At 38.5% G+C, this 13471-nt stretch overlaps 1 protein-coding gene across 1 annotated transcript; it reads right to left on the reverse strand.

Annotated features, from left to right (window-relative positions):
• Nucleotides 1-5946: 5946 nt before the first annotated feature.
• rbp2a (retinol binding protein 2a, cellular) lies at nt 5947-9695 on the reverse strand. Its single transcript, XM_084418241.1, has 4 exons — nt 9509-9695; nt 8717-8895; nt 6948-7049; nt 5947-6098 (listed from the first exon to the last, which is right to left on the reverse strand). The coding sequence occupies exons 1-4, from the start codon at nt 9579-9581 to the stop codon at nt 6045-6047; spliced, it is 408 nt and encodes a 135-aa protein (XP_084274367.1). The 5' UTR covers nt 9582-9695; the 3' UTR covers nt 5947-6044.
• Nucleotides 9696-13471: the final 3776 nt, after the last annotated feature.

Genomic DNA, 13471 nt, shown 5'->3' on the forward strand with positions numbered 1-13471 from the left:
GGACAGGCGGGGGTGACGCCCTCCGGACAAGTACCGTGAATATTACTGGTCAGCGGAACTGTCAATCACCACTGTAATCCAATGAAAACAGTGTACCACAAAGCAAAGGTCCATGATTGGGCACTAGAGTATTCACTCGTTCAGCTTCGTTGATACGGAAGCCCTGAAATAAAAGGCAGTGTTTTATTATATTTTTTATGTCGTTCACGAATTAGTTTTCTTGTAATCTGACTCTGACTTAACAATAAGTTGATTTCTCGAGACCGCGACCTTTTTTCCGCCAAAAATCGAGATCCAGTTTCATTTCAAAGGTGCTTTAGTTCCACACAATGCGCACACATCTGTACTTAATAAATGTAAATATAGAAAATGAAAACCAAATGAGTTTATGTCCTTTATGTCATTTTATATTTTCAACTACAAAAATAAAATAAATAAATAATGGAATCAAAATGAATTCACTGTGTTTAATTACTGACATAAAAGTAGGCCTCATAGCCTACCTATATAATAATAATAAAAAATCTATTTTTAAACTGGGCCAGTTTCATAAACCTATTGATGAATTAAAGACTATGACCGTCATCATATAGTGCCTTCAGATACATTGGACTCCAATGATTAGGCTACTAAATTCTTCTCTACAAATAGGTCTACTTCAAAAGACGTGCTTTTTTTCCCCAAGTCTGATTACATGCTTTAATTTGGGCAGTCCCACCAAAAATAATTTGTAGGCCTATTAATTCATGGGTGTTTTTATTTATAAATGTCTGTAATGTTACTTTGAAAGGACGGACGAATGCTGGAGATATTCCCTAGATCTAAATAGATATTCCCTTGATATTATTATTATTATTATTATTATTATTATTATTTTTCATGATTGCCCGGCTAACAGTGAAAGTTCTCAGAACTTTGACTAATGTTCTGGCAAAGTTCTCTAAAAGTTATGAACAAACGTTCTCCTGGTGATGTTAACAGAACATTCATTCAAAGTTATCTAGTCTCAAAATGTTAGCACAAAAACATTATATACTGTACATTGTTCATTAAATGTTTTTTATTTCTGAAACATTTTAGTTGGATGTTCATCTAACATTTTTAAATGTTACTAGGATACTTTTTTTTTAATAGAATTTTCAGAGAAAAGTAACAGTCCCATAATGCTTGCAAAATGGAATGTTCCCTTAATGTTAACTAAGAAAAAAGTTTTTAAAACATCTTTCTCCTTCAAATTGCAAGCCAGAAGCCCCTTATTCACCCTCGAATCATCCCAGACAGTGGAGTCAAGTCAAGTCAACTTTATTTATATAGCGCTTTTAACAACATGTGGGGTTTGTCACTTCTTTCTTCTCAGTTCACAGTGGAGTATTTCACGAAAAGAATCCCCTTTTCCCCCTGTTCCTCCCACTCCCCAGACCAACCCTTCCCAGTGGCATATGCCGAGTCTGGTTTCTTACCCGCATCACGGGCTCATCTCTTTTGGTGTGCCCGAGGAGGACCGTGACGACACCATGTCTATGGCGCCTTCTGAATCAGAAGACTGGTCAGCTATCCACATGGGGGACTCCCACCGCAGTGATGCAAGTGAGCACTCAGATTATTTGCCCCTTCGCATTATTTCTAAAGTATTTGAAGAGCTCGGCCTGGAATGGTCTCCCCCTGCCAAACCAGAATGAAGCAGGCTGGACAAGTGGTTTCTCCAAGCTGGTCATTGCCACGGTGCCAGCCACCAAAGTCCCGCCCCATTTTTTTCCTGAGGGGCACGACAAGGTCTTCAAAATGTGGCACGCCCCATTTTCGGCTCATGCCCACATCTGGGGTTTGTCACTTCTTTCTTCTGAAGATGGCTCTGGCTATTCCGAGCTCCCACCGATTGAGGAAGCTATTGCTGCCCATCTTTGCCCCATGCTGAGGGTAAAGTCCACAATTGTGTACCCCAACAAGCCGTGTTGCACCACCGCTAATATTACTGGGAAAGCGTATGCAGCATTGGGCAAGGCACCGTCAGTATTCCACCTGATGGCTATTCAGCAAGTCTTCCAGGAGAAGATGCACCTAGATGAGCAGGGCCTTGATCCAGATAGAGCTTTGCAGCGCCAGCGACCTTACCCTATGAGCCACAAAGATTCTCCGAAGGCACAGTCCATCGGCTGTACCATGGGTAGCCTAGTCATGCTAGACAGGCACCTGTGGTTAACCTTTATAGATATGAAGGATGCAGAGAAGGCTGTCCTCATGAACGCCGCTGTCAGCCCTGCCAGGCTGTTTGGCAACTCGGTTTAATCCCTCACAGAGAGAGATTAAAGAGCCTTCTCCTTTGCGCTTATCGCCCGCCCAGCGCTCTTCCTTTAGACCACGGGCGACACCCACTTCAAAACCTTGCTCTCAGCCAGAGCCTTCGGTGCAGCCCAATGACTCTTGTTCTCTGGGTCATGCGCTTCCTAAGCATCAGGGACCCTGCCCCTGGAAGAGGAGTCTGAAACTCGACACCAGAGATGGTCCAGCAGCCGTTTCGGATGCTGCTCTACCTGTTTTCTCTCGCCTCCCTGCCTGTTGCAGATGACGAGAACAAAGAAAGTTGTTGTGTCACAAAAATAACTTTTCTCCTATTCCCTCTCTTACTCACACTCACGCCTTACACAGTTCCCCGTCTACTCATCAGCGAACTGTCAGACCGAGCCACACTGAAACCTCTTGAGCAGTTCACAGAGCTGTGGCGAGCGCTTCCTGGCAAATCAAGGTGGGTGCTAAACATGATCATAAGTGGTTACACACTTCAGGTTGCCCACAGACAAACCCACTTTCCCGAGTTGGCATTGGAGGTTCAAGCTCAAAGCAGCCTGGTTTCTCTGTTCTCTCCCCTCTTCATCTGAACAGAGTACGAGCTATGAATTATTTGGACGACTGGCTGCTTATGGCTCCTTCAGCAAATGAGTTGTGCAGCCACCGAGATCAGCTTATCAACTACCTTAAGGGTTTGGGGCTTACGATCAACCTGCAGAAAAGCCAAGCAATATATTCCATTTCTGGGCGTGAGTCTGAACTCTATTGCTATGGGAGCCCACCTGTTATCTGAGCGTTCGCAGGCTATCATGAACTCTCTTGCGATGTTCAAGGAAGGCAGGGCATTTCCGCTAAAGAGCTTTCAGAAAGCGCTATAGGTTTGATGGAAGCTGTCTCAGCGTTATGTCGCATGGGACTGCTTCACATGCAGCCAGTTGAACTACGGTTGAAAGCACGTATCCCCATTCACTCTTGGCACTCTGGCTCAATGCACGTCTTAGAGACTTCCAGGGCGGACATGCTGTCAAAACACAGGGTAGCCCAGGGAGAATGGAGACTACACCCTCAGACTGTGAATGTGATATGGAGTATATTCGTGCCAGCAGAGGTGGCTCTCTTGTGTTTTGGTGGTCACCCTAAAGGCCTACCAGGATCAAAACAAAGGGATTGTGGATGCGATAGCTTTGGCTTATGATTCACAGGATTTGTCGTGCCCCATAGATGTGCGAGCCCACTCTACAAGGAGTATGGCCACCTCATGGGCATGGACAAGTGGTATGTCTATACAGGATCTCTGATCAGCAGCAGGATGGGCTTCACAGAACACTTTTGCCAGGTTCTATAAGTTGGGCGTTTCTTCACTAGCTTCTCCTATCAGTGCAAGAAGGCTGGCTAAGGTAAGCTTGTTTTTTTTACTGCTCTCAGTGATTATTGCTTTTGCTACAGCATATGTCTTGGATTTGCTGTGTGCAGTGAACCTAGAGCAGATGGTAAACTCCGGCCCCTTCTCCTGGGTGCAGGGTTCCTCCAAGTCCGCCAAGTCAGCTTTCTATCTTTACTGTTGCGTGCACACCAAGCGGCAACCTCCCTGTCTCTCTCTTGAAACCAACACATTAAACAGCAATTCATCAACTGGCCGCTTGAGGCTGGCTGCAAAAGTGAGTCAAATCCGCATCTCCCCCATGTTAAAATGCCCAACTTTACAGCAGAAAAAAACATGTTTACAGCCTGGAGCAAAAAGTGGCTTTGGTCTATACAGCTAATTTTGCCCTTCATGACAACTGTGAGGGGGGTGAATCTTTTTATAACTCATCCGTTTAAATTATATTAAGCCTTACATTTCTACATAATTAAGGGTGTGTCCACTTTTGAGTGACAGGTGGATTCCCGGTGCTGTGGTCATTTGTCATCATTAGCCGTTTGTCTGCTGTTTGTTAGCCGTCACGTTACCTCAGTTATTTGTCTGACTGTAAAAATAAATAAATTCGGGAGTGACACGCTACCAAGATGGCGACGGTTGGCCACGCCCACTTTAGGCTTCAAAAACGGTCTTCAGAAACCTACGGGTGACGTCACGGACACTACATCCATATTTTTTTACAGTCTACTATGGTGCACACACATGCAGTGGCTTGAAGTAGGTCCGATTATATTAAACAAAATTATGTAGTAGGTGAAGCCGGTGCTGCTGCCGCGTTGCCAACTTGTAACATAATGGATCCCCAAAGAATCATTAGTATTTCTTGATCCCAGTAAGCTCCTCAGCTGTGTGTGAGTGAGAAGCTGTTGTCAGGTATGTGCTACTTATGCTATACTTACTTATACTTATGTGATACTTATGGACAGTGGCTGTACCATTGTGGTTAGTGCTTATGCAAAGCTGTACTATTAATGTCTCTGCTTATGCCGAGCGCCCTTCCTAGTAACACAACGTGAATGTACACATTCCCTATAGCGTCAGCTAGTATATATATACTGTATATCAATCATGACAATTCTCGAAATAGTTTTAGTATGTTATTGAATATGGCAATGTTAATGTATTTGGTCTTGGCTCTTGGCGGACTGAATCTGCTGTTGCTGCTGCAGAGCAAATATGGACTTGCTAATGCTAATAGTTACACAGACACACCGCTGCGAGCATGTAAGATATGCTGCTGCTGCATGAATAGACAAACATGAATCTCGTAGCAGATCTAGGCAGGTGGAGCTGGGGGAGGTGGAGGGGTTCAGAGGAACTCTGATAGCACGCTGCAGGACTAGTCTATACAGCAAACACAAAACCAGACTAATTAAATGTTGAGCAAGCAATCTCATTGGCTGCAGGATCAGCAGAAGCCAATCAACTTGTGCCATGCGGTAATGATGTGATTGCTTGCAGATTGCATGTAAAGGACCATCAACCTGCGCCATCTAGAGTTTCATGACTGAACTATTATTTTCATATATTGTTAGATACTAAAAATATATGCCAATATATCATACATTTTTCTTGAAATATTGAATGTGAAAAATATTGTTCTCTTTTGTTGTGATTTTGTTTAAATTTAATGTCAGATATTATTCTTTCCCTATAGCCAAAGCACATTTAGAGTAAGGGTCAAATTAACGTTCATATACATTAAATATACATCTTTGGGGTGCGGCACGATGTCTCAGTGGGTAGCACTGTCCTTTCACATCAAGAAGTTCCCCGGTTTGAGCCCTGGTTGAGCCTCAGTGTCCATGTCATTGATTGTCATAGGAGTGTGTGTGTGTGTGTGTAAGAGAGTGAGAGAGAGAATGTGTCCCAGCACTCTCAGTACTGTGTCAGGAAAGGCATCCTGTGCCAAATCAAATGTGTGCGCGAAGTGGACTCTGCAAATGACCGGGAAATAATGCTAGGAAAATGGATAGTATCCGTTAAAGCTTGGTCTGAAAGTAAAAGTGCACACACACACACACACACACACACTTCTGGCTAAATCAAATGATTTGATTCATATGAACTTCTATATCCTGATATCCTATTTGATATCTCAATAAAACACACCTATTATTAAACTGCATTATACACCTAATTGTGAAATTATTATTAACTATTAATTAGTGCTAAGATGATCAGAAATCCTTTTATTGGGCTTATTGGGTTTATTTGCAGCATTGAACCAAATGAATGTATATGGTTAAAGCTGTTTATTAAAATTGCTTTAATAAATATGCACAGTGCACAGCACAACTCCAAACCCAGGAGTAAATAACCAGTTATTTAGGGAGCATTAGTTTTTCTTCTTGAAGACTTGACGGCAGACTTTGTCCAGACAATGGATCTCCTAAAAAAGAGAGACACAGTGTGCTAAGTTAGTATGATAACTATTCACGCATACACTGAAACATTTGGTAACACTTTATTTTGATGGTTCACAAAAGAACACTTCCTAAAAAAATCTCAATTTGCCACTTTTTTAAGTGGGTAGAAATAAATGTTTGGTTAAATGCTTAATTTCAATAGTCAACTTTAGACATTCTACTGTAACTAAAGTAACTTTGCAACTACATGTCAACTAACTCTCATTAGAGTATAAGTAGTGTGATAGACTTATGTTAGGGTTACTAGAATAAGTACTTTCACAGTTACTTAGTAGAACGTCTTTTGGGGGAGCATCAAAATAAAGAGTTAGCAGATACTCTACTGATACTCTAATGACTGCTAGTTGACATGTAGTTGCAAAGTTACTTATAGCCAGTAGAATGTCTAAAGTTGACTATTGAAATTAAGCATAACCAAACATGTATTACTACCCAGTACCCACTTAAAAAGTGCCAAATGTTCTTTTGTAACATAAAGTGCCATAATATTACCATGTTTATTTGGGTATGTAAAATGATATATCCTCTAAAATAAATAGACCTGTACATCAATATGTTAATAATTCAGTACCATGGTATTAAAATACAGATTTATGGTAACAGGTGATGTAGTTACACGTTACTACATGTACTTACTACAGTAATAACAGTAAATGATGCATAATTACAAGTAACTAACTCTAACCATAACTCTTAAGTACATGTAGTTAATATTACTCAGTATTTATTTGAGTAAATGCAATGTTACTACATCACCTTACAATAAATTGTAACCCGTAATTGTTTACTAATGGCCTGAGGTGGTTGTTTACCAGGTGAAGCTGGCCTCCTTCAATCCACTGCCTCCAGCCACGGTTTTCCTTTTCTCCCTTCTGCACACAAACCAGTTTATCTCCATCCCACGTCACCAGGGTCTGAAAACAAAGATTGTAGACCACATGTAACAGACGTATAGGACCCCCACCTGCACATTCATGACATGAAAGCAATTATTATTCGGGTAAATTTGCCTATCTAGAACTCAAGGGGAAGTAAAGAAGCAAATATGCTGTATTTATCATTCATAACAATGCACTCAAAAAAATGTCGGTTTAAATTTAAAGGTACACTATGTAAGTTTTGGTTCAAAATTAGCTAATTTTAAATAATGAGTGAATACATCGTCAATCCTTCTTCCAAAATGTGTTTTTGTCTTACCCATATTCACGGTAAGCCTATTATAAGTGTTTATATTTTAAATCTGATGGGATTTTCGGAGATTGCGAGAACTGAGGGATTTGAAATGGTGTACAAGCGACGTGGAAATGGCGTTTTTATTACTCTACAGGTGAGTACGCTCATTTATTTCACAGATAAATTGTCATATGTAGCTTTCTAAAGTTCATTGTAAAGCATAATCCACTGTGATGGGTCATATTCATCCACATATTCAAGCACAACCAAAACAATGTTCTTCCGCAAAATGCATGCAGTTTTGATTTTTAACCACTAGAGGAACAAAAGTTACTATGCATTGGAATACATTCTTCTCTCAAAATGTGCTTATTATTGGCAATTTGATTTCATTTTAATAATCTTTTCTTTTTTTTTCTTTTTTAAAATGTCTTATTCAAAACACTTTCAGCATAAATCTGTTCATGGTAAAAACAATGAAATGTATTCAGTTAAAAAGGCTAGCTGTGGAATATTCAAAAGTTTATGAGACTGAAACAAATTATATTTGTTGATCATAAATATATGAACCTGGTTATTGTGTATTTAAAACAGATTTAGTTTATTATAGATAGATAGACTTTTATTGCAGACTCATGGTCCATACTTCATAAAAAACAGCAGACGGCATAAAATTAAAACACATCACATTAAATACATATTATAAAAATAAAAATAAAAATAAAAATGATTCTATCCTTTCAGAAGACAGTCATACCAGTGTCTCCAAAGTTTAGATGTGTAGCGTATGGCGCTATATTCAGTGTTAGTCAGTATGCTTTGAATAAAGTTAATTTAACTTCATCAGAACAATAACCAAATTTCCGAAGGAGTACATTAGCTTGTGCATATAACATACGACACTGACGATAAATGTCCTCATCATCAGACAGACGGTCAGTGATCACATGACCAAGATATTTGACTTCATCGCAAACCTTAAGGACATTACCAGGCAACTTAAAGTCAGGGAATGTCATACATTTGTCCTCTTTCGTTCGGCAGATCATTACACTTTTAGAAGGATTATATTTGACATCACGTTGTTCTCCAAACTCAGAACACAGTTTAAGAAGATGCTGGAAACCAGCTGTACTGGAACTAAACACTACCAAGTCATCAGCATACAGATGGTTTACTAATGAACTTCCAACCATACAGCCCGTTCTGCACTGGTTTAACCGCTTAGACAGGTCATTCATAAAGTATGGTGAACAAAGTATATTATAAATAATGGTGACTTGACTTGTCGTGTATAGCAAATTATCACGGTATTATCGTCTGATCCACTGTGTAAGTATATTTTTCTCATTTCAGAGACGCCAGAACAAGAGGGAATAATGCGATCCTGTTTTTTTAGACACCATACCTTAACAACTCTGTTGTCCAGGGCTTTGGTGTGCTCCTCGAACTCCTCTCCGATGACGAAGTTGACCTCGTAGTTTCTGAAGGTGCTGAGAGTTTTGGTCTCAAATTTGTCTCCGTTCTGCACGATGACCTTAGTCTGTTTGAGATGCACTGCAATCTTACGGGTGGCAAAGTCGATGTCTGTGGGAGGGAGGAACAGAATCACACGCTAAAACCATAGACAAGGGAAGATTGTGCAAATACGAATGTGTGAAACTATGGACGCTTTGAAAACAGAGGGTAGAAAAGGGGCCCATGATGCAACAGAATGACCTCACACACACTGGGACAAAGGTCGCCGAAGCGTTCAGGTTCGCTCATCTCGCACCTTTATCAAAGCGATTGATAAGATACCGTGACCTGGCGTGAACTTTGACCACTACTTTTGATTATTAATTTATTGCACTTGTTCATTAATTGTGCTTAATTTGTCTATATAAAGTCTAATCAAGTCTTTCATATTAATCCCAATGAATACATGCATTCAAATCTGTTGCAAAATGAGTATTTCTCACTTAAAACTGAATATTGTGCAACAATGAGGCACGAAACGTCTCACTCTGGTACTTTACACCGCATCCTCTTCTTTAAACGGAGATTTCACAACAACTGCACTTTCATTTAAGCTGGATTATAGAGAGCTTGACCCTCTAAGAACAACTTAATATGTAGACATAAGAGCCTAATCTGCATTTCTGGTGTGTTGATAACTTTATGATTCAGTTTAGGCGTATAGTAGAAGAACATCACTTACCCAAAGCCTTCATGACATCTTCAAAGTTTTCATTGCTAACCATCTCCCACGTTCCATTGAAATCAGCCGGCATTGTGAAGCTGTGTGTGTGTGTGTGTGTGTGTGTATGAGAGAGAGAGAGAAGAATAGGATGAGGAGAGCCACGGCCTTTTATAGCCGCGCGCGTGTGTGTGTGATGAAATGAACCATAGGGACAGAGTTCTTGTGATAAGACTCTTTATCTTCATTAAAAGAAGGGATGGGCTTTAGAAAGGGGATGTACTTGTGTAAGCTTTTAATATGGTCTGAGAGAAAGATACAGGCAAGCTGCAGATATTGCAGTTGTCATGAAATTTTAAAGCTGTGACAGCACTGTCCCACGTCTTACACTTCCTCTCCACTATTTTAATCAGCAGTAATCTCCTATCATTTCTAATGCTTAAAACTATTGAAAGAACATTCCCAAATCAAACGTTCAGCACTTGTGGAGCTCACGTCATCTGTTAGTGGACAAACGGACGAATCAAATATTAACATGACATTTAGAAAGTCATAAATTCAGCTTCTTATTTAACTTTTTATTCAGATCATTTGATTTGCGATTAATACTTTGTATTAGATTTTGATCCAAAAGTCTGAGATTCTGGGAAAACGCTTCTATTTTTTATGATTTGATTAATTTTTGTTACATTTGTATACAGTAAATGTGAACTTGCACTACCGTGGGGTTGGTAGGATTTAGTAATGTTTTTGAATTTGTCAATTTATTTTTAGAATTCAAAATATTAAATAGATTTTAGGATCAAAGCTGAATTTTCTGAACTGTCTTTATGATCCTTCAGAAATCATTCGGATATGATGATTTGCGGCTCTCTGGATTAATATCAATGTTCAAAAGAGTTGTGCTGCTTAATATTTCTGTGGAAAGTGTTACAAACCCTTTTTCGGGATTCTTCGATGAATAGAAAGTTCAAAAGAACAGCACTTATTTGAAACCTTTTGTAACAATGTGAGTGTTTACTGCACTTTTGATCAATTTAATGCATCCTTGCTGAATAAAAGTATTAAATAATTTTTTTAAATAATGCATCTTGTGACTCCAAACCTTTGACCAGTCCCGTGTTTAAGTTCATAGATGTCTTGTTTCAATTAACAATGTGCAATGAAATAGTAAAGTTCGACAAAGAAGCGCCAGTAATAATGTGTCACTTGTGTGTATTTGTAACACTGGTGAAAGTGTAAAGGCACATTATGATAAGTTGAGATAAGTGTCTTTATACTGCATTTGATCTCTGTCACCATGAGACAAATCACACTCATTATCAGCTCAGGCGTGGAAACCGCGGTCTTGATCAGGAAGTATCAGTTATCATCACATTAACGCAATCACTCTTCAGATTTCACAAGTGTATTTATATTCTAGCACATACCGGTAATGAATGACACTGTAATAACAATGTAATACGTTTGATTAAACTCAGTTCAAATGGGATTAGATGGGGTTTTTTTGCATGTAGGCTGCTGTATCATTATACGTTTTGGTTACACTTTATTTTTAGGTGTTCTTGTTACAGTGTAATTATGCGTTTAAGTAATAATAATGAACTACATGTACTTACATTTGGTTTAGGGTTAGTTGCATGTGATTATGCATAAATTACTGTTATTACTAAGATCGCGTGGCGTTTGAATTGAGATTGCGATCTTTTAGTGATTAATCGTGCAGCTTTTTCTGGTTTTGGGGTGAAACCTAAAAAGGATGTAGGGCTAATTAATAGCCTAGGTCATGACAACATATGTTTTTACATTAACTCATCAGAATAATTTAAACAATTACAACTTTTTTTGATTTCAACTCGATTTTTTACAGTCAAGTTTAAAATAGCCTAATTTAAGTTGAAATGCCTAAAATTCAAGACAGCAACTTAATTTTTTTTTAAAAGTGGAAATATGATGTAAATATTTAATATGGATTGAGTTTTTAATGAGAGTTGCCCAAAGTTCTGAAGAAAAGGAACACAAGATTTTGGCTTTTTTCCTAATAATCCTACGCAAAATGTCATTGGGTTTAAAAAATAGAGCAGAAGGGACATGTTGCTTAAGAAACAGAATTTAGGGCAAGTGTTCCCATCATCCTCTTCAGTGTTTTAAAAGCTTGTATAATAAAAACCTTATGAGTTAGTTTAGTCCTCAAAACCACCAAGCAATTCCTTATCCCATCAACAAAATGTTATCTTTAATGTGATCAAAGACAAGATTGCACTAAAAGAGGAACATTTCAAGGCACTGATCAAAAACAAGCAGCTATAGAAAGATATAATTCATCATTTATAAACCAAATCACATCTTACTAATAATTAGTTTGACTAATCAAAACATCAAAAGAAAACTCAGCTTCTCTATCCTCAGAGAAAAATGTAACTACAGTTTTCTCACACAAACCGCTCGTTTCGTGTCTTAGGCCATCAATGTGTACTTACGATGGGGAATTGTTTAATTTGGACTTCTCTGTGCATGCTCTTTGAGATAGTGACCATAGACCTGCATTATATGACTGACTGACAGACAAGAACGGTTTGACCTAAAAATATCAAAATTGAAACTACTGCGGAAACAAAGACACCTTCATCTTGAATGCCCTTGAGGTAAGCTAAAACATACCAAAATTTTATTTCAAAGTGAACTATCCCTTTAACTTCATTCAAGCTATACATTACAAAGGTGCTCTTCAGTATTGATTAGGAAGTGTGCAGGAGCAAAAGCCATAGATAAGGACAGAGCTGACTGTACGCATACACTTCAGGTCATGTAGGCTAAAGTTCAGTTTGCTGTCTGTGATATGTACTCTTGCACAATTCTTGTTAAAAAATAAATAAAAAATCAGTTTAAATCATTCCAATCATGCAGCTTCATTATAACATGCATGTGTTCTGCTATTTTACTGCATCACTGAGTGTTGACAGTGAGGCACAGTTACATTTTGTAGTAGTTATTAAAATCGGACCAGTTATACTAAGCCGCCTACTATGAAATCTTACAACATTTGTCATTATAAATAGTAAAGATACTATTTTAAGATTAACATCAGGCCTTTCCAAATCCTTAATAAACATCTGGAATTTTATGTTCATTGCATTAAGACGATACTGACAAATGGCAAAGCGGCATAAGCCACTTAATTTGCCCAAAGAACCAGTAAAAAAAGATGTAATTTCTACAGCAATCTTACAAAAAAGAAAGCAAAGAGCTTTAGAGTTGAAATGCTAAATATTTTAATTTACCAGCTCACAATGACCATATTTAAAAGCACAATAATTATTCTGATATCGATCAGAATTTATTAAAATTCCACTTTGCATAAACACGCAAATCCCCATAGCCTGATTAAGGTACCTGTGCATGAATTAGTCGGATTCTTGGGAGAAGAAAACACCTAAATAACGACCGTATAACAGAATATTAATTTATATCTATCTACATATGTACATGTGGTTCAGTCAAGTAACAGCGCATATGGAGTGTTGCTTACAAATTAGATAGAAGCATTACAATAACGAAAATTATAAACCAAAATATGGACTTGATCATTAAATTGTGTACATGTAATCATGAGCAATTATATTTGTTAGTCTCCCTGTAGTCAGTTCTATCCCTTAAAACTCATCTTTGTTCAGCAAAATTACGTTTAAGTTTTTTTCCTTGCTTTTTTTTTCGTGCCGTAAAATATCTTGAATGTAACTCTACACCCTTACCTCACTTAGTACACGCGGTTCTATGAATATGCAAATGAGCCCCGCCTCCACTCACTCACACCAGCTCAGAGATCCACTCGTTGACGATCACACGTTGATCTGATTGGTTACAAGGTAGATATTGACGTCAGAAACACCAGCGATTTCAAACCGCGTTTTTTGGTTCACTGCAGTTTTAAGGAGAAAATACTCAGCAATGGTGTCGACTTATGAATTTGCACATGGTTTGTCT

The sequence above is a fragment of the Rutilus rutilus genome (assembly GCF_951802725.1).
Source record: "Rutilus rutilus genome assembly, chromosome: 9".
Classification (NCBI taxonomy): Eukaryota; Metazoa; Chordata; class Actinopteri; order Cypriniformes; family Leuciscidae; genus Rutilus; species Rutilus rutilus.